General features: G+C 47.6%; 1 protein-coding gene across 1 annotated transcript; it reads left to right on the top strand.

The window, feature by feature from the left end:
* Positions 1-1,210: 1,210 nt before the first annotated feature.
* LOC117747730 (serine/threonine-protein phosphatase PP1-beta catalytic subunit) lies at positions 1,211-18,778 on the top strand. The gene is made up of 8 exons (XM_034557162.1): positions 1,211-1,363; positions 14,891-15,022; positions 15,101-15,331; positions 15,999-16,103; positions 16,306-16,377; positions 17,490-17,641; positions 17,740-17,874; positions 18,210-18,778. Exons 1-8 carry the CDS (start codon positions 1,312-1,314, stop codon positions 18,312-18,314), a joined length of 984 nt encoding a protein of 327 aa, XP_034413053.1. The 5' UTR covers positions 1,211-1,311; the 3' UTR covers positions 18,315-18,778.
* Positions 18,779-19,005: the final 227 nt, after the last annotated feature.

Raw genomic sequence — 19,005 nt, 5'->3', positions numbered from 1 at the left:
CATAAAATAGTCAAAAACAGTTTATCAACATGACTTCGTCCTCATACAATTCACATTCTGACCAGATGAGGGCGATGTGCGCAAATAAATCAGCATCTGTTCTCATTCGCCGTCATCACTGTGCAGTCTCTGGTTCATATTTTAGTAGCTAGAATAAACATGTCAAGTTTCTCGTTTAAAGCTAACAAACATATCTTCAGTCAGATTATCATGTTCGTACAATTCTGACCAACTGTGTCTGTAGGAGCTATTTATTTGATGTTAGTATTTAGTTGTTCACAAGTAGTATTGTTATGGTTATGTATCGGAGTAGGCACCAGCACCATGCACCTGGGTTTGCCTATGTGTTTTTGTTTTTTTACCAGAGCAGAAGAGGCTGCATTAGGAATTTATTGGATCAGTTGCTTGTTTGCTGGTTTTGTTTCGTTAAATAAATTATGAGAAATGTAATACTGTATGGATAATGCATTCTTTTGCCTTCCTAAACCACAAACCCATGGTCCCAGTGGCCCTTTGATTTATCTTTGAGTTTGTTTATTGGAGCTACAGTTTTTTCTTTTCTTTCAATAAAACAAAACAGTATTCTTCTAAATTATAATTTCGCAGTAACCTGTTGCAAAGACTGCTATGCTGATGCCTTCATGTGTTGTCCGAATTTACTGACACAGATTGAGAAAACAAACAACAACAACAACAACAGCATTCAATCAAGAGGATGGGAATTGCCCTTTACGTGTTTGTATTGAATGTCAGTGTTCTCCACCTGTTTGTATTTGGGGACCTTTTGAGGGGCTCTCGCAATAACATCCTCCATCTGTCTAAAAGTAAGGCAGCTCAGCCTGACTTTCAAACGCTGAGTGCATGCTGGGAAAAACGTCCATGTATTTCCTGAACCCACTGATCCTGTTCATGATAGTGGCCTTACGTTTATTCATCATGTAAAGGTTATGTTGTATGTTGAATACATTGTTTTAATAAAGGATATTAATAACAAGTCATTGGATTTCTGGAAATTAATGGAGAGTAATGGCTGTATGGACATATTTAGAGTAGATACATCTACATCTTGGGGGGGATAACTATCATTTGAATAAGAAAAAACACGTTAGAAGGCCATGTATGGCTATCTTCTCAAGTCTTCGCCTCTCTTCTATGGAAGCTAGAGTGTCCGAGGTGCATGTTAATGCACCATAACAGTCCTAAACGGGAGGCCGGCGAGTGGGAGGAGGTTGGCGGTGAGTTTCTGTGCAGCGAGGCGGTGCCTGCCCTGCCTGCTCCAGACTGCGGCGGGCAGAGCTGTTTGCTACAGAAATGGCGGAGGGGGAGTTGGACGTCGACTCGCTGATTTCCAGGCTTTTGGAGGGTGAGTTCGCAAACCGCACGACCTTCATAATATCCTGTTTGCGCCTTTTAGCTCGCGCGGGTTGCATACGGGTTGGTTTGGACTCGAGTCGACAAGAAAAAAAGGGCCCGCGTCCGAGTGTCCCGGTGTTTCGGTACACCGGACCAGTCCCGTACGTTAGATATGAAACCAGACCTAATTGCACGTGAGAGTTTTCACATAATGTGAGTTGTGAGAGTCAAAGTGTGGGTTCACGATTGAAGAAAAAAAAAAAAGTTACAGTTCGAGACCGGTCGAGTACGGGAGAGGACGCAAAACCCCGACCTTAAGCTCACTATAGCGCGTGCTTGTCGCCTTGATTGATGTCGTAATGCTTGTATTACACTATTGATGTCATCGCTTTGGCGTGCAGCATATATACCACCAGCGAAGAAGATTATACTGTAGAAAACCCCCTAACGACCACATTTCCACTAGCTTTGGATACCCCGTGGTGGGCGGGAGCCCGTGCTGTATGTCGGTCCCAAAAGTTAACGTTCCCTTTTTTAAAACTAAGGGCAGCCGAAGATGCCGAAAGTTTCTGCACAGACGGGGGTTCTGCGCAAAGGGTTCCTCCGCTGGAGAGGAGGCGCGTCCCGGGGGGACGGTGTTTATGTGGGAATGCTGCTGTATGGTGGTGTTTACACGAGCCACAGGCCGTGATGGTTCCACTTTAAATAGACCCGCAGAGTGCGTGTACCCGCTGGGCATTTAACACATGAACACCGTTTGTGTTACTCCGTGTGTTTTGTAATTCCACAACAGAGTTGGGAGATTCATCAATGAACAGACTTTCGTTAAGTTGTTACTTGTAGACAGGCGAGGCCCCCGGGGAACAAGTGAATGTCGGTGTGCGTGTGAAACGTGCACGCGTGCTAATGAATGAGCAGCAGCGTATGACCTAATCGTCGCGATTGATTTGGGAGACCGGTTACATAATAATTGTTGTTGTTGTGTGTCAGCTGGGGTTGTACCGTCGCTAGTTAGCTGCTGACTACTCATTCGAGGGATCTGTCCCTAAAGTCTTCCAGATGTGAGCTGTGAATAGTCCAACCATCCATCTTCAGTCCGCCACTTTCTCTCCCCATTCACAGCGAGTTTGTATCCGGCTGGCTCATTTTCTGGTGTGAAAATACCAACGGAGAGGCACTGATGTGTCTCCTGCTTAAAAGTTCCCCCAATGCTAAATGTTGCCAAAACACAAGACGCTCGAGAACTTTGCCCAAAAACACACACACCGTTCTAAAACTGGCAACAACAAAAAACAAAAAACGAGGAGTTAGCAGAACGATCTCCACCTAATCATCTGTTCTGAAGCTTCCTGTAAAGATGAGCTAAAGTGAATATATATATATATATATATATATATATATATATATATATATATATAATTGTATTCTTATTTAGTGTAATATGGAACAAAAGATGTAATCAAACTGTATCACATCAGGAGGCCACAGCCGGACTAATGTTTTCGATTTAGTATGAGGACAACAAAGGTAAACTGGTATTCATCACTCAAGGAGACTTCTTTTTGGAACAGTGCATTAGGGTTTCAATTTGTAGGATAACAAAAACAACGAGATCTACATAATTCATGGGGAGGTTGGTAATGTTCCGATTAAAAAAAACCTAAGCAGTTACCTTTTTCCATCCATCCATCCATCCATTATCACCCGCTTATCCGGGGTCGGGTCGCGGTGGCAGCAGGTTCAGCAGGCCGACCCAGGCTTCCCTCTCACCCGCAGCACTTTCCAGCTCATTCTGGGGGATCCCGAGGCGTTCCAAGGCCAGCCGGGAGATATAATCCCTCCAGCGTGTCCTCGGTCTTCCCCGGGGCCTCCTACCAGTTGGAGGTGCCCGGAAAACCTCTAATGGGAGGCGTCCAGGAGGCATCCTAACTAGATGCCCGAACCACCTCAGCTGACTCCTTTCGACACGAAGGAGCAGCGACTCGACTCCAAGCTCCCCCCTGATGTCCGAGCTCCTTACCCTATCTCTAAGGCTGAGCCCGGCCACCCTACGGAGGAAGCTCATTTCGGCCGCTTGTATCCGAGATCTCGTTCTTTCGGTCACGACCCAGAGTTCGTGACCATAGGTGAGGGTTGGAACGTAGACCGACCAGTAAATGGAGAGCTTTGCCTTCCGGCTCAGCTCCCTCTTCACTAAGACGGGCCGGTACAGCGCCTGTTTTACTGCTGCAGCCGCACCGATCCGCCTATCGATCTCCCGCTCCACCTTACCCTCACTCGTGAACAAGACCCCGAGATACTTGAACTCCTTCGCTTGGGGTAGGCAGTTTGCCCCCACCTGGAGGGAGCAATCCGCCGGTTTCCGGCAGAGCACCATGGCCTCAGATTTGGAGGTGCTAACTCTCATCCCTGCCGCTTCGCACTCGGCTGCAAAACGCCCCAGTGAATGCTGGAGGTCACGGTCCGAGGAGGCAAACAGGACCACATCATCCGCAAACAGCAGAGAGGCGATCCCGAGACTCCCAAACCGGATCCTCTCCGCCCCCTGGCTGCGCCTAGATATCCTGTCCATGAAGGTCACGAACAGGACCGGTGATAAAGGGCAGCCCTGGCGGAGGCCAACACCCACCGGGAACGTGTCTGACTTACTACCGAGGAGACGAACACAGCTCCTACTGCAGGCATACAGAGACCGGATGGCCCGTGCCAACGGGTCCGGCACCCCATACTCCCGCAGCACCCCCCACAAAAACCCCCGAGGGACCCGGTCGAAAGCCTTCTCCAGGTCTACAAAGCACATGTAAACTGGTTGGGCAAACTCCCAGGACCCCTCCAGTAATCTTGCGAGGGTAAAGAGCTGGTCCACTGTTCCACGACCGGGACGGAATCCGCACTGTTCGTCCTGAATCTGAGGTTCGACAAGCGGTCGGAGCCTCCTCTCCAGCACCCTGGCATAAGCTTTTCCCGGGAGGCTGAGCAGTGTGATACCACGATAGTTCGAGCACACTCTCCGGTCCCCCTTCTTGAAGATGGGAACCACCACCCCGGTCTGCCAGTCCATGGGCACTGTTCCCGACCCCCATGCGACACTGAAAAGGCGTGTCAACCAAGACAGCCCAACAATGTCCAGCGCTTTCAGCATCTCAGGGCGGATCTCATCCACCCCTGGCGCCTTGCCACCAAGGAGCTTTTTGACTACCTTAGCGACCTCTGCCAGGGATATGGGTGAATCCACCCCAAAGTCTTCCGGCGCTGCCCCCTCTCCGGGGGACATGTTGGCCGGGTTTAGGAGTTCCTCAAAGTGCTCTTTCCACCACCCGACGATGTCCCCAGTCCGGGTCAGCAGTTCCCCCCCCCCTGCTGAGAACAGCCTGGGGTAGACCCTGCTTTCCCTTCCTGAGCCGTCGGATGGTTTGCCAGAACTTCCTTGAGGCCAACCGAAAGTCCTTCTCCATGGCCTCCCCGAACTCCTCCCATGCCCGAGTTTTAGCCTCCGCGACCATCGTCGCTGCAGCCCTTTTGGCCCGCCGGTACCCGTCAGCTGCTTCAGGAGACCCCTGGGCCAGCCAGGCCCGAAAGGCCTCCTTCTTCAGTTTGACGGCTACCCTCACCCCCGGTGTCCACCACCGGGTTCTAGGGTTGCCGCCACGACAGGCACCGATGACCTTCCGGCCACAGCCCCGAGCAGCCGCGTCCACAATAGAGGCTTTGAACAAGGTCCACTCGGATTCCATGTCCCCAGCCTCCCTCGGGATTTGTGAGAAGTTCTTCCGGAGGTGGGAGTTGAAGACCTCCCGGACAGGATCCTCTGCCAGACGTTCCCAGTTCACCCTCACTACACGTTTGGGCTTGCCAGGTCTCTCTAGCCGAGTCCCCCGCCATCTGATCCAACTCACCACCAGGTGGTGATCAGTTGACAGCTCTGCTCCTCTCTTCACCCGAGTGTCCAAGACATACGGCCGCAGATCAGATGATACGATTACAAAGTCGATCATTGATCTCCGGCCTAAGGTGTTCTGGTACCAGGTACACTTATGAGCCACCTTATGTTCGAACATGGTGTTTGTTATGGACAAACTGTGGCTAGCACAGAAGTCCAACAACAAAACACCATTCGGGTTCAGATCGGGCAAGCCGTTCCTCCCAATCACGCCCCGCCAGGTTTCTCTGTCATTGCCCACGTGAGCGTTGAAGTCTCCCATGAGAACTATGGAGTCGGCAGGCGGCGCCCTTTCCAGGACCCCTCCCACCGACTCCAAGAAGGCCGGATACTCCGAAATGCTGTTCGGTGCATAAGCACAAACAACAGTCAGAGCCTTACTCCCTGCAACCCGTAGGCGCAGGGAGGCGACCCTCTCGTTCCCCGGGGAAAACTCCAACACAGCGGCGCTCAGCCGGGGGCTCGTGAGTATCCCCACTCCCGCCCGGCGCCTCTCACCCTGGGCAACTCCAGAAAAGGACAAAGTCCAACCCTTCTCCAGGAGCTTGGTTCCAGAGCCCATGCTGTGCGTGGAGGTGAGCCCAACTATATCTAGCTGGTACCGCTCCACCTCCTGCACCAGCTCCGGCTCTTTCCCCGCTAGTGAGGTTTACTTTTTACATAGTAAAAATTACTTTTATCGCTGAACTCAAGGCTTCAAAACGGCAGTCCGCAAACCAAGGAGTGACGTCCCGACGACTGCGTTCACTTCCTTGATACAGTTCATGGCGATGACGAGAAATGGCTCTGATATTGTCTGCGATAATACTCATGCATTTTCAAGGGAAAACCTCTCTACGATTTAAATACATTTTAATGTAATAATCAACATTTCTTTCATGTAACTGTTCGACTTAATCTCTGAAATATTTTGTTGTGCTTTTTCTCTATTACCGCTCTCCCCCAGATTATATCTATTTTTTCAAACCTACGATGCCACTAGTACACCAAACACAAAAACGCACTCAAAGTGTCCCTGGTGTATCAGTGTGTCTTCATAAAGGGCCAACAAAGACCTCTCACAGGGTGTTCCTTACAGGCGGAACCGTGATATGCATCAACTCTGTTTACTTAACCATATCACACCTGCAGTCTGCTTTCATTTGGACTTTTTTACTAAATGGCCCGTCAGTGACTATTCTCCTGGCATTCGTTTATACGAGCTCTAAAGGTTTCCCCGTCGCCACACTAGGGAGTCATTTAGTCTCCTCTGCAGGAATAAAAGGAGCCTTTGCTTCAGGGCGGACAGGAGTTCCTTAAACGCCTCAATAGGAGGTTGATATCTTACTACTTCAGTGAGCTCTGGTGCCAGTCGGGAATCGACATACTCATGCACACGGGCGAACATGCTCTCTGATCTCCTATATTAAATGTCAACAGGCACAGCTGTCTGTGGTAGAAATTAACTTACCCTTTTAGTGACACCCACTGGGAGGTGGAGGGGTCGGAGGGGGACTCCTCTCCAATGGAGTCCTTTTTAATATTGAACATTGATGAGGTGAAGTGTTTTTTTTTAACTCGGCAAATCATTACCACTTATGACTCTTTTTCAGTAAAATGTTTGAATAGATTGACGCAGGCATGGGACCAACTAACAGGGTCCTATTGACCCGGAGCGGCCTCTGTCTGAACTGTTGTGTAGCCAGAAGCTACAGTAGGATATTTTATTGAGTTTCCTTTCAGAGAAATGCTCTTGAGTGAATTTGAGTTTCCTCTGGTAAACAGTTAGCCATATGTCTGGGGCTTTTATTGTGAAAGGGAAGAACAAAAGGGCTGGATCTGATTTTGAATGACGAAGCCTCCGTGCTGTTGTTTGAATATATTTCTGTTCTGCACAGTGTGATTGGTTGATGCGTTTTAGAAACCTCAACAACAACGTCACTTTTTTACCGTGTCATATTCTCGTTCTGTATTTAGCATGATAGCACGCTAACAATCGCTGATTAGCACAAAGCTCGAGGCTAAAGCCGACGGGAGGAGTCAGTAGTTTTGGACAAATTGTCATAGTGTGTGAACATCCAGACACACTCATGCATGTACAGTGTGCATGTTCCCCGGCAGTTTGGTGGAGGGGTTGACAGCAATCTAGTCGACAGGCTAAACCAGATCAACTGACAACTTGGTTTACAATCACCAAGGCCGCCTCAGTGACCTCAGCGTGCACATTCTCCACTCTCTCTGGTTTCATTTGTCACTCTGAACACAATGACTCGTCATTCGCTGTCTTGCGAGTCAACGTTGAAAAGTACAACACAACGGTGCATAGATGACCTTACCAAAGTCATTTGTCTGTATAAATAAAATGGACATTTGTACCGTCTCCCTATATGTTAATAGTACGCAGTCTGAGTGGCTACACTTGTCCAGTCATATCACTGGTTCATATCTAAAAAGCTCCATCCCAGTAGGCGCTAACCTGTCGGCAACCTCGGGTGCTGAAGAGTGATGTCGGTCTGAAAGTGTCTTAAACTTGCATTCTCTCTACTGGCCATCAGGGGGCGACTCCTCCGGTTGCAAAAAGAAGTCTTGATTGTATAGAAGTCTATGAGAAAATGAGTCGTCTTCTCTCTAGATTTATTCCCTCAGTAAACATGAGTTTATGGTCTCAATCTCTAGTTTCAAGTCTTCTTCAATACAACATGATGTTCATTTAGTAAATTATGATCCATTTAGAGTCAAACAGACCGTAAAGCAGGGTATGCTTAAAGGCGGGGCTACCTTGTGATTGGCAGGTAGCGACCTGCCTGCAGTATATAGGGTCTCTACGTCACTCCTTCACAGTCCAAATATGGTCGCATCCGTTCACTGGTTGCAAAAATTAAAAAAATAATTAAAGATGGCGAAAGCCAAAATGTCGCATTTGAGACTTTGAAACGGCAGTCCACAAGCGTGACAGCGACTTCGTCCACTTCTTACCCTCAGTAGCATGGGGGCGCTCACTGCCACAGTAATGTGACGCCTATTGTGGGATGCGCCTCATTTGAGGTCGCTCAAGGTTTTAAAAGTTCACCCCCAGTGCAGAAGTGTTCGTCCCTCATTCAGTGTCGTGGAGCGGATGAAGAAAACGAACGGCGCTCTGTCTCATCACCGCGGTGCGTTGACCCGTCACCGCGGGGACAAACAATCAATACGTCTCGGCCACATCACACAGGCCCTGTGGGGGAACCAATCCGTCATCCGTAGCTTTGGTAAACATTCTGCGCCGTGTTCCACATTTCACAACAGAGTCGGAGCCGCCGTTTTCACGATGTTCACAGAGATCCTTCGGTTGTCTCGACACAGGGCAGCCGCACCGTCCATTTCCTGCCCTGGGCATCACCGGCCCCACTTAGCCCAATGCTGAGCCCTCAGCGGCCCGCTGGCAGGTTCTGCAAGAGTGGAGGAGGCAGGATGTAAAGTTACATTTCTGAGCCATTATAGTTAAAGGGCAAAGATGCCAGGCAAGCTGTAACCCAGTATGGGAGCATGACATCTTTCTAAAGGCCATTTCTCCCTCTCCCTCTCTCTCTCTGTTTACCTCCTAAAGTTGGAATTGTCACTGACATTTGAATACCACGTTTTTCTATTTCTCTTTTTGGACAATCTGCATCCACATTCCACACTGCAGCCCAACACTTCATTCCGTAATATGTAAAAAAAATCCACTTATATTGTGCTTTCCTACAGCTGGGCAAACAAAAGAAAGATGTTCGTCCTGGATTTTGATTGTAAGAGACTTACTTGTCATTATTGTCAATAAGAACATTTACAATATTTTAATGTCAATAATGCTCCATCATTATTACAAAAGACAAAAAACCTGCACGTCTGCAAATAGAAAGTAAATTGGGGCGGTTGAAGTTTCCTCTTTGACAGCAAGGTTAAGCAGTGAGAATATTCTAAATATTAGTACTTAAACTAACTACGGAGTATGAAGTACCTCATGCAACTTCAAAAACGGTGTGTGTGTTAGATGTATGCCGGTCTCTGATTGGCCGGGGGTTTCTTCACGTTTGTTTGGTCCGTGATGCGTTTTAGGAGCGTTTCTCGCCCCGCTGCAGGTGAGCTGAGAGAGTTCTACAACACATCGAGTGTCCTGCGCTCTCATAACACGCTGGTGTCGCTGCTGCGTGGCATTCTGTTATGGAAACAACAATGGTGGAGCCTGTGTGGCGGGGAGCGTTCACCCCCTGGCACCGAACGTGGCATAGAGGAGCTCACTCTGGCTTTTTCAGCTGCCCCCCCCCCCCCCCCCCCCCCCCATTATCTCCCCTTCTATTCACTCCCTCGCCCACTGTGTCTCCCCCCCACTCAAGCTTCACTTTCCTCCGTTTATTTCTCCCCTCGTCCCTTTTCTCTCTGGCCCCACAAAGACGGCCATTCACCCCGTGGCACTTAAAGGCGAACAAAAAGTCCTCTGAAAAAAAGAATGCCACAGAAATGCCACCGCATTCGGGATTTCTGCCTCAAGAGTCGCTACCGCTCTCCTCGCCAGAGTCGCTTTGTGCCTCTTGTTCACTGAGGGGTCAGTATTTTCCATCGGCCCCGTGTGGGAGGGGGTTAGATGGAGGGGAGAGGGGTGAGCTGAGCTGCTGGCCTCGTGCCCAGCTGGGAGAGAATGGAGAATGGATGTGGAGGGCTAAAAAAGGTCTGACGGGGCATCTTTATTGGTGCAGCAGTGACTGAAACATGCACACGTCACGCCTGCTTGTTATTCATGGCTCTGCTTCACCCACCAGAAGTTCTTTTGCAGATGTTTGCTTGGCAATTAGAGAAAATTAATGTGTTTTTCTGCACTTTAAGCTGCACCTACAATGTTTTTATATCAACCGTGGTAAAAGAAGAATGACTTCATGTATTATGAGAGCTGACCCCCCCCCCCCCCAGCTCTAAGGAGGGGGTTTGGTTTTAAGGCCTGTGGCCTAAATTGTTTGATTCTCCGCTCTCATCAACTTTGTTTCCAGCTTTAGCCGTCAGCTGTTTTTGTCAAAACAACAACAACCTCTCTTTTAAATCCACCCGGTGTACACAGTGACGATGGTGGACAGACAAGTTAGCGACTAGCTGGTGAACACCATGGAGCATTTAGCAGCTAAAGATATATAACTATACACCCCTCAGGAGTTGGTGGAGGCCAAAAGAGAGGGAATATTGGACTTCCCTTCCTCACATGGACAGAAACACTCAAAATGAATCCATATGCTGCTCTGTTTGTGCTGGGTGGGCTTTGTGGGAAACTAGTTTACATTTCTTAAAGTGACAGTGTGTAGGATAGCATCTCCCGGTCTGAGTCCTGGTCTGAGTCCTGGTCCGAGTCCTGGCTCTCTTTCTCTCCTAAACAGCAACAGAGCCTTCAAGCGTTCCCTCTTCATCCTGAGCGACTAGCTCACTTCCTCCTTCCTCCATACAGCAGCGCCCAAATATGGTAATGCCTCCAAGAAGTGATCCGTCTGTAATACACTTATCTTCTTCCTCTCTCTCTCTCTCTCTCTGTCTCTGTCTCTTTCTCTTTTTCTTTTTCTTCTCCCTCTTGACCTCCATGACCCCTCAGCTTGTAGTTTGCGATCAGAGAAGCGGAGGAGAGGATGACTCTCGCTGATTTAAATCTTCGGTTAGCCATAAAGCGAGCTGGTGCGATTGTGAGTCAGGTTTGTGTGTCCGTGGTGTGTTTCAACATGCAGCACAATAGTGGGTTGGGCAGCAACCTCCCTAAACACGTAGCTGGACTTTAGTTGGCTCGCTTGTCTCTAGAAAGCTCAACCACTGTGACACAGGTTAGAGAGCGTTGTTGGGCGGTAGTGCGTTAAAGACCGGAACAACGGCTCGTTACTGCTTCGAGGAATGAAATTGCCCTCTTCAACAAGTAGAGTCCTCTTTTTGTATCTAGCTGAAACGGTTTATTACTTCACAGAGAATCTGTAACCATTTTTGATGATCATTAAACTGTCTGTAATATTTCAAGCCCTAAACGTTAAACTTTCAGTGACCTTTCAGATGGTTCTTGTTTTATATTTATATTGTTTTTGTCTTTTTGGGGTTTTGGACTGTTGGTCGTAACGAACAATCACCTCCAGGGGGCTAAGAATGTATCCACTACGTTTTGTTGCACTGTATCGATTCTAAATGACCGTATTTATTATCACCACATTACTGTGATGATTATTTATCAAAAATCTCATTGTGTAAATATTTATACCAATAGACAACCCCACAATATTGTCATATAAAAGAATGTATATCTATTTGTTTGCTTTGCAAATTGCAGATCTCACTGTTCAGATTGCATAAAAAAGTAAACTTTTTAAAATTCAGATTTTATTGCTTTAGGCGGTGTGTTTTAAAAATATATATATATATATATATATTTGACAAATATTGCTTGCTTACAGTATATCAGTATATCACACATTCTCACTACACCATCACAGGCCAAGCTCCATCCAGAACCAGCATTCACTGCATTTAAAAAGATTAGATTGTGATTCATCTTGCAGACGCCCTAACCAGCCCGGTCCCAGGCCGCACCGAGGCCCCGCTAGGCCCGAGCTGTTCAGGCCTGTGATCCGCTGGAATGCAAAGACAACTCTGTCGTCTTGACGTCAGCGCGGTTCACAAGGCGAGGAAGAGGAGCTTCAGCCAAGAATGCCACTTTACGATAAATAGACGAAGAGGAAGGAGGTCAGAGTGTCGACCAGACCCAAACAGCGAAACGGCACGAGGCACTGGACCAAATTGGGAGACACGAATCAGAACACGCAGAGCTTTCTCAAGGATTTCCGCTGATGTTGCTCGAGAACCAGCTGGGAAAAAGCTCCCTGGTTTCCTCCAGACCAGATGAGGCTGTCGTGAAGGGAAGCTCAACCGCGGGTCCAGCTGGGGGGAGGGGTTCATATCGGTTTGGGTTGACTTGTCATTGTGCGAGTCTTTTTGGCTTGTGTTTACATGTACGTGATGCAACAGGAGAGTTGGAGTGCAGCACATTGTCATTAATACGAGCATATTTCATTTAAATTTCCCCTTCTGACTGTCAGAAAATGTAGCATTTCCTGTTCCAGTGATTTTAGTGTTGCACTTCAAGTTAAGATGAGCGGCCTATTTGTTTTTCCAGTAGATGAGATGACTTTTAGGTCATAAAAAGACCTTCTATACTCCATCATCTTCCTTTTTACCCTCCTCTCGTGAACATCCATCTGAAAACATCCCAGCCTGCTAGGCGGCGCCTCGCTACCTGTTGCGGTCACTTTCGTTCTGTGTGCACGTGCTTGCTGGATGGATGTGTGATGAAGGATAGCATGTTCCTGTGTCTGGAGAGACCTGACACAGAGGAGGTTTTCTGAACTGGTGCCAGGTGTTGATGGATTCTTGTCACAACTTGTGCACAAAACCGGACTATATTTGAGGCCTCTAGAGGCTTCTAGTGTTTCCTGTTTATGTGTCTCTTGTCAGATGCTCTTCGTGTTAGTATGCAGGGCGTGCCCGACCCGCTCATTGACACCTTTCAGGCTAGAAATTGGTCTTGCTAGGTTGCCATGGTGATTGGAGGTGGGTACCACCTCTTGTTCCCTCTCTCTATCCTCACTGGGGAAGCTGCAGTGCAGTGGTGATGGATGGATGGAGTAAAGGATGCTGGGATGCCTCCCCACAATCCCGTAGTGACACATCAAGGTCACTTGGGGTGTGTGTGTGTGTGTGTGTGTGTGTGTGTGTGTGTGTGTGTGTGTGTAAAATCAACCTCTCAACAGTCTACACATGCGTACGTTTCAGTGGACACGCGTGTGTTGTGCTCTTAAGGTGTTTTTATATTTCCACATGATTTTGTCGAAGGTGTTTATTAAACGGCTCCCATAAAAGGAGGCGTCTGGCACGTCAGCTGACTCTTCTACTGCACATAATGGACTGATTTCATGCATATGAAGCGTATGAAAGAAGTATTTCAACAAAAAGCAACGCTGTTGCTGCAAATGAGAGGAATGCTGGCAGAACATGACTAGTTGTCTAAATTGTTGTGTGTGTGTATATATATATATATATATATATATGTACATATTTATTTATTTATTTTCACCACGTCCATGTTAACCGCTCTTAGACTTTACACTTGATGCAGCAGACTTAAATGTTTTAATCATTTAGGTTTCATGCTGTCTCATCATTGACATGTGGAATTTTCTTCAGTTTCTGGCCAAATCAAAGTGAAGTTAATTTTATGGATGGCTATGATAAATACCAATAGAGTTCTTATTAGCTGTAATACTAGCAGTGTAAAGATATAACCCTGAATGGTAACGTCATGGTGTGCTTTGAGGTCATTTCATATGGAAGTAATTGAACATTTTGTGTGTGTGTGTGTGTGTGTGTGTGGCATAAGTTACCATGGCGACCCACTGATTGGGCATCGTGGCTCAGCCCTCAGGTGTGTGATCGCAGGGTGTGTTTGGCTGAGAAGGACCAGGCAGACAGACAGACGCCTCAGGTCTCCAGGAAGAAATAGCAGGGTCATGTTGCACATGTACACACACGCACGGTTGTCCTTTCCAACTGGAGGTAAACACCATCAGAGCTGCCGGGTGCAGAGAGGAGTCACCTGCAGGAATCAAGCACCACCTCTCTCACACACACTCTGTCTCTCACACGTCACTTCTCTGTTCTAAAAACAAAGTCCTCCGTGGAGCTGCAGCAGGATCTCCCCCCCTCCGGTCTATTTGATTGACCTACAAGGTGGTACTTCCATGCTGTTGCCGTGGTGTCATCTGACAGTCAGCTCTGGCCCACTCCTGCTGTTCAAGCCCACGGGGAACGCAGCGGGCCAAGGCAGAACATGGTCGGGCTGCGGGGGGGAGCTGAAAGGCAGCTTGTCGTCAGGGCGGGTTGCATGTGTCAGTTTTAAGGACAGTAGCTACAGTAGCCAGCAGGATTATTAAATACATACTGCAACATTTTTCTTTATGTTCAATTCAGGGCTGCAACTAATGATTGGTGTTTTGAGCGTATCATTTTCTGGATTTATCCCAATTTTTGTATTCTATTAAATGTCAAAAAATAGGGGGAAATGCTGTTGTCTTTTATTCAAGCCAGCCCTGAGGTGACACCTTAAAGGCTCTTTGGCCAACCAGCAAGTAAAAGCAGCAAATCCTCTGAATCCTGTGATATGTAGTTTTTGCTCCAATCAGGACTTCAGTCAAAATGGTTGGCGGCTCATATTGTGTCACTCCAGCTCTAATACGACTCTAAAATAATGAATGCGTAGTCACGTTCATAGCTTTGTTTAGTTATTTTTGTATGTATTTTTGCACATTTTCGACTAGTCTTTTTTTCTTGTGTCACGAGGCCACCGTGACTTTCCCTTCCCTTCGCCTCCAGTTACCCGACAGGAAGTCGTTTCCGAAGCGACTGCCGACAACATCAACAATACCCACACCGGCTATTTCCGTCCTGCGCCTGTTGACTAAACCCTGCCTCCCATATTTAGTTCATGTGTGCACTTACGGGGAATGAACCCGCCGTTACCGGCTCGGCCTTCATGGCTTTATGTTGACTGCTCGTGCTTCTCCATTAACTCTCTTCCGTCCCCCCCACCAGTGCGAGGATGTCGTCCAGGGAAGATCGTCCAGATGACGGAGGCGGAGGTGCGCGGCCTCTGCATCAAGTCCCGGGAGATCTTCCTCAGTCAGCCCATCCTCCTGGAGTTGGAGGCCCCGCTCAAAATCTGTGGTCCGTAAGCCCCCTTTAAAAACCCGTTCTTCCACACTGTCGGGTTACTCCCCACTCACTGCCTCTCCACCCTCCCAGGTGACATCCACGGACAGTACACAGACCTGCTGAGGCTCTTTGAGTACGGCGGCTTCCCTCCGGAGGCCAACTACCTGTTCCTGGGCGACTACGTGGACAGGGGGAAGCAGTCCCTGGAGACCATCTGCCTGCTGCTGGCGTATAAGATCAAATACCCCGAGAACTTCTTCCTGCTTAGGGGCAACCACGAGTGTGCCTCCATCAACCGCATCTACGGCTTCTACGACGAGTGTGAGTGGCGTCTGCTTCCTCTGCGCTTCCCACCGCCGTAGATGTAGTTCTGTCACGTACGACTGGACACACAAGCCTGTACCCAGAACAGGACGTGGAGCAGAGAAGCAGGCCGACGGACCTTAAAACAGGGCGGTCCCAGATGCCGTTTGTCTTTTTGTTGGGGAGGGTTAGGGTTAGGGCACAGACCCGCCACATGTGGTACCTCAAAGTCCCGAGTGAGGTCTGGAGAAGATATCTAGTCACCGACACGGCGACATTCTGTTATTCTACAGTATTGTTGTTTTTATTTGTATAATATAATAATAAGTAGCCATTTCCAAAAGGTTTAGTTTGTTTTATGCATGTTTGTAATCCAGAGGGGTTTGAAAAAAATAATAATGAATACTGCATTTGAAAAACGAATATCTAGTCACCAAATAATAAACAAATAGTGAATATTGGGGTCCAGCTCTTAGATACACTCTTTAATGGGGGGGATTTGATGAACAAAGAGGAAATAAATTATACTTTTCATTCCTTTTTAAAATTGATCATTATCACTTGTATCGACTGTGATTTTTAAATGATATTGAAATATATATTTTGAAACGAGTCGACCCAGGGGAAGAGAGGAGGCGGCACACGTCTTATCCCGCTGACTCGCCGCCTCTCGCCCGTCTTGCAGGTAAACGCAGATTCAACATCAAGCTGTGGAAGACGTTCACCGACTGCTTCAACTGCCTGCCCATCGCCGCCATCGTGGACGAGAAGATCTTCTGCTGCCACGGAGGTACTCGTGTTGACAAACCTCTGACCGCCACCTTGTACACCTTGTACACCTTGTACTAAAGGGTTAGGCCTTTGTCAGCTTTCAGTATTTTAGCTTGGCTCGTCTAACGTGAAGTAAATATGGGTCAAAGTGAGTTGATGGCTTTACTGGAATGGAGACCTATAACAGGGATTGACACGGGGGGGCTTTGTGTCGCCCACAGGTCTCTCTCCTGACCTGCAGTCTATGGAGCAGATCAGACGCATCATGAGACCAACAGATGTGCCTGACACAGGTAGGTCAGCACACACACACTCACACACACGCACAGCAGGGACCTATGTCCCCAAGCTAATTGGATCATTGAGAGCACTAGGGTTAATAACCACAATGGTTTAAAGACTCTTGGGTCAATTAAATACTTGACTTGATTTTGAGTTATTAGGGCAACGTAAATCTCGTGTATCACGACATAAAGGTCACATGTGCAAACAATGACGACTTCACACAAATATCCGAAAGGATAAAATGATGAATTGATGTGGATGTAAAAGACAACGGTAACTTTACGACGTGTTTTGTTGCATTTGTTTTTTTGCTTTTGTTAATTTTGTATTTGAGTCGGCAACTGATGGTTATTATTGTTCCGATTTTAATCTGGCAATTATCCTCCCGTTAAATCATTTGGTCAACAAAACATGAGCGAATGCAAAAAACTCCCAATCTACTCAAGTATGCTCCGGACACGCCAACTGCCAAATACGTCCTTTTCCTCGTCAACTTTTGACAGTTTATGGTCCAAACCAATCTGAGCCCATATTCATCAAGCGTCTCAGAGGAGGAACTCAGCCCTGACCAGTGACGCAGCTGCAGTCCTTCTTTTAGCCCAAGTAGTGAAAGCTATTCAGCAGCTTTAACTTGGGAAACGACTCCCGTGTCTGATGAAGATATTGTATGAGAGGAGAGATGTTCGTGAGGTTGATTATTTATGACAACGAGGTTATTAAAAGATACCAGGATTCCGTGCGCTCTCCTGTGAGTCCTGGTGAGCCAGTGGAAGGCAGTCTTTGCCCCCTCTTCACTAAACCTGGTTGTTCTTGTCCTTATAAGGCAGCCAGTGTTCAGACCCCAGCAGACGCCGTCTCTCAGGTCCTCTTATGGTCTTATGGGAGACTCAGTGTCCAGAGGAGAGCGGCTCTGTATATACATACACGCAGCCTCTGCGTTTTAATACCTGACATGGCTGTAAATGTGACATACAGGTGATAGGACTCATACAGGTTTGAGTCACAGCAGAGCACATTGTTTAACGCTGTGACTCAGAGTTGAGGGTCACACACAGAGATGAAGCCCACCAATAAGTTGGAGTTAATACTGTGTTGTTGCGGTTGTTGTTTTTCCCTTCAGGCCTCCTGTGTGATCTGCTGTGGTCTGACCCCGACAAGGACGTCCAGGGCTGGGGAGAAAACGACCGCGGCGTCTCCTTCACCTTTGGAGCCGATGTGGTCAGCAAGTTCCTCAACCGCCACGACCTGGACCTCATCTGCAGAGCCCACCAGGTACACGTCCAGGCTTCCAGCTCACGGCTGAGAGAAGTCCATATTCTGTGAAACCACTTGGTCCCTGACTGCTGTCCCTGTGTGTCTGACGCCCCCAGGTGGTGGAAGACGGTTACGAGTTCTTTGCCAAGCGGCAGCTGGTGACTCTGTTCTCAGCTCCCAACTACTGCGGGGAGTTCGACAACGCCGGTGGCATGATGAGCGTGGATGAAACCCTGATGTGCTCCTTCCAGGTGGGAAGCTATATACAAACACATTTCAATAAAAATGGCCGACTCAAAGCATTAAATAACCAGTCCACTCAGACTTACTGTACCAGTATAACCAGTCCACCTGGCCTCCAGTTTTCTGAAAGTATTTTTAAAAAGTACAAATACACAGATACAGGACGTTGTTGCAGTAATGAGAGTACGTGTACGACTTGTGTTCTATCAGTCTGAGTTAGTTTTGTCCTCTGAGCCGCTCGATGAGAACAGAGACTACAAACCGGCTCCTTTTATTACACAAACACTCAACAGATTGTCGTTCTATAATTGAAACGCGTCCTGTTGTCGCTGTCTGTCCCTAGATCCTGAAGCCATCTGAGAAGAAAGCCAAGTACCAGTATGGAGGGATGAACGCGGGTCGGCCCATCACTCCCCCCCGCACAGCCCAACCTCCAAAGAAACGATGAAGACGGACGGAGTGAGGAGGAGACGGAGAACGAGAGAGAGAGATGGTTTTCAAAGATTGCCTCCTGTGAGCTTTTCGCGACACAAAATAAAGTAAAACAACACACAGCAGAGGGAAGACGGACAAACTAAACTACTTTAAAAGATGCACTCAAACCCGTCGTTCACTTCCTTTCTCATCTCCCTCTGAACCGCTGTCCCTCTCCTCTTTTTCTTCCTCGACGAATTTTTTTCCTCTGCGTTCGTGTAACATTTTTAAAAACAAGTGTTAAAAGAAAACGCTAAACAAGGGTGTCATTCTGTAGCATATCAGAGTGTTTTTCTTTTGTCTTTATGTCCTTTGCCTTTTATTTTCTTGACAACAGAATGACAACTAGTTTAGTTTACCTTACTCGCCCTGCCTGTACAGACACAACAGGTATTAATGATGACTGCTGGGTTTTCAATAAATAATACAGGAAATTAATGTGAATGCTCTGTGTGGTCCTTCACGTTAAATCTAAGGAACTCCTCTAATCTAAATTCAAAGCATTAATATAGTTGTGCATAATTTACTAAATGAACATCATGCTGCATTGAAGAAGACTTGAAACTAGAGATTGAGACCATAAACTCATGTTTACAATGTATTGTCTCAGACTTCTATACAGCCACACTTCTCTCTTCTTGCCATCAGTTTCAGAGGTTGTCCTC

Source organism: Cyclopterus lumpus, chromosome 18, assembly GCF_009769545.1.
Source record: "Cyclopterus lumpus isolate fCycLum1 chromosome 18, fCycLum1.pri, whole genome shotgun sequence".
NCBI lineage: Eukaryota > Metazoa > Chordata > Actinopteri > Perciformes > Cyclopteridae > Cyclopterus > Cyclopterus lumpus.
This window is presented reverse-complemented; position numbering and strand designations above follow the sequence as displayed.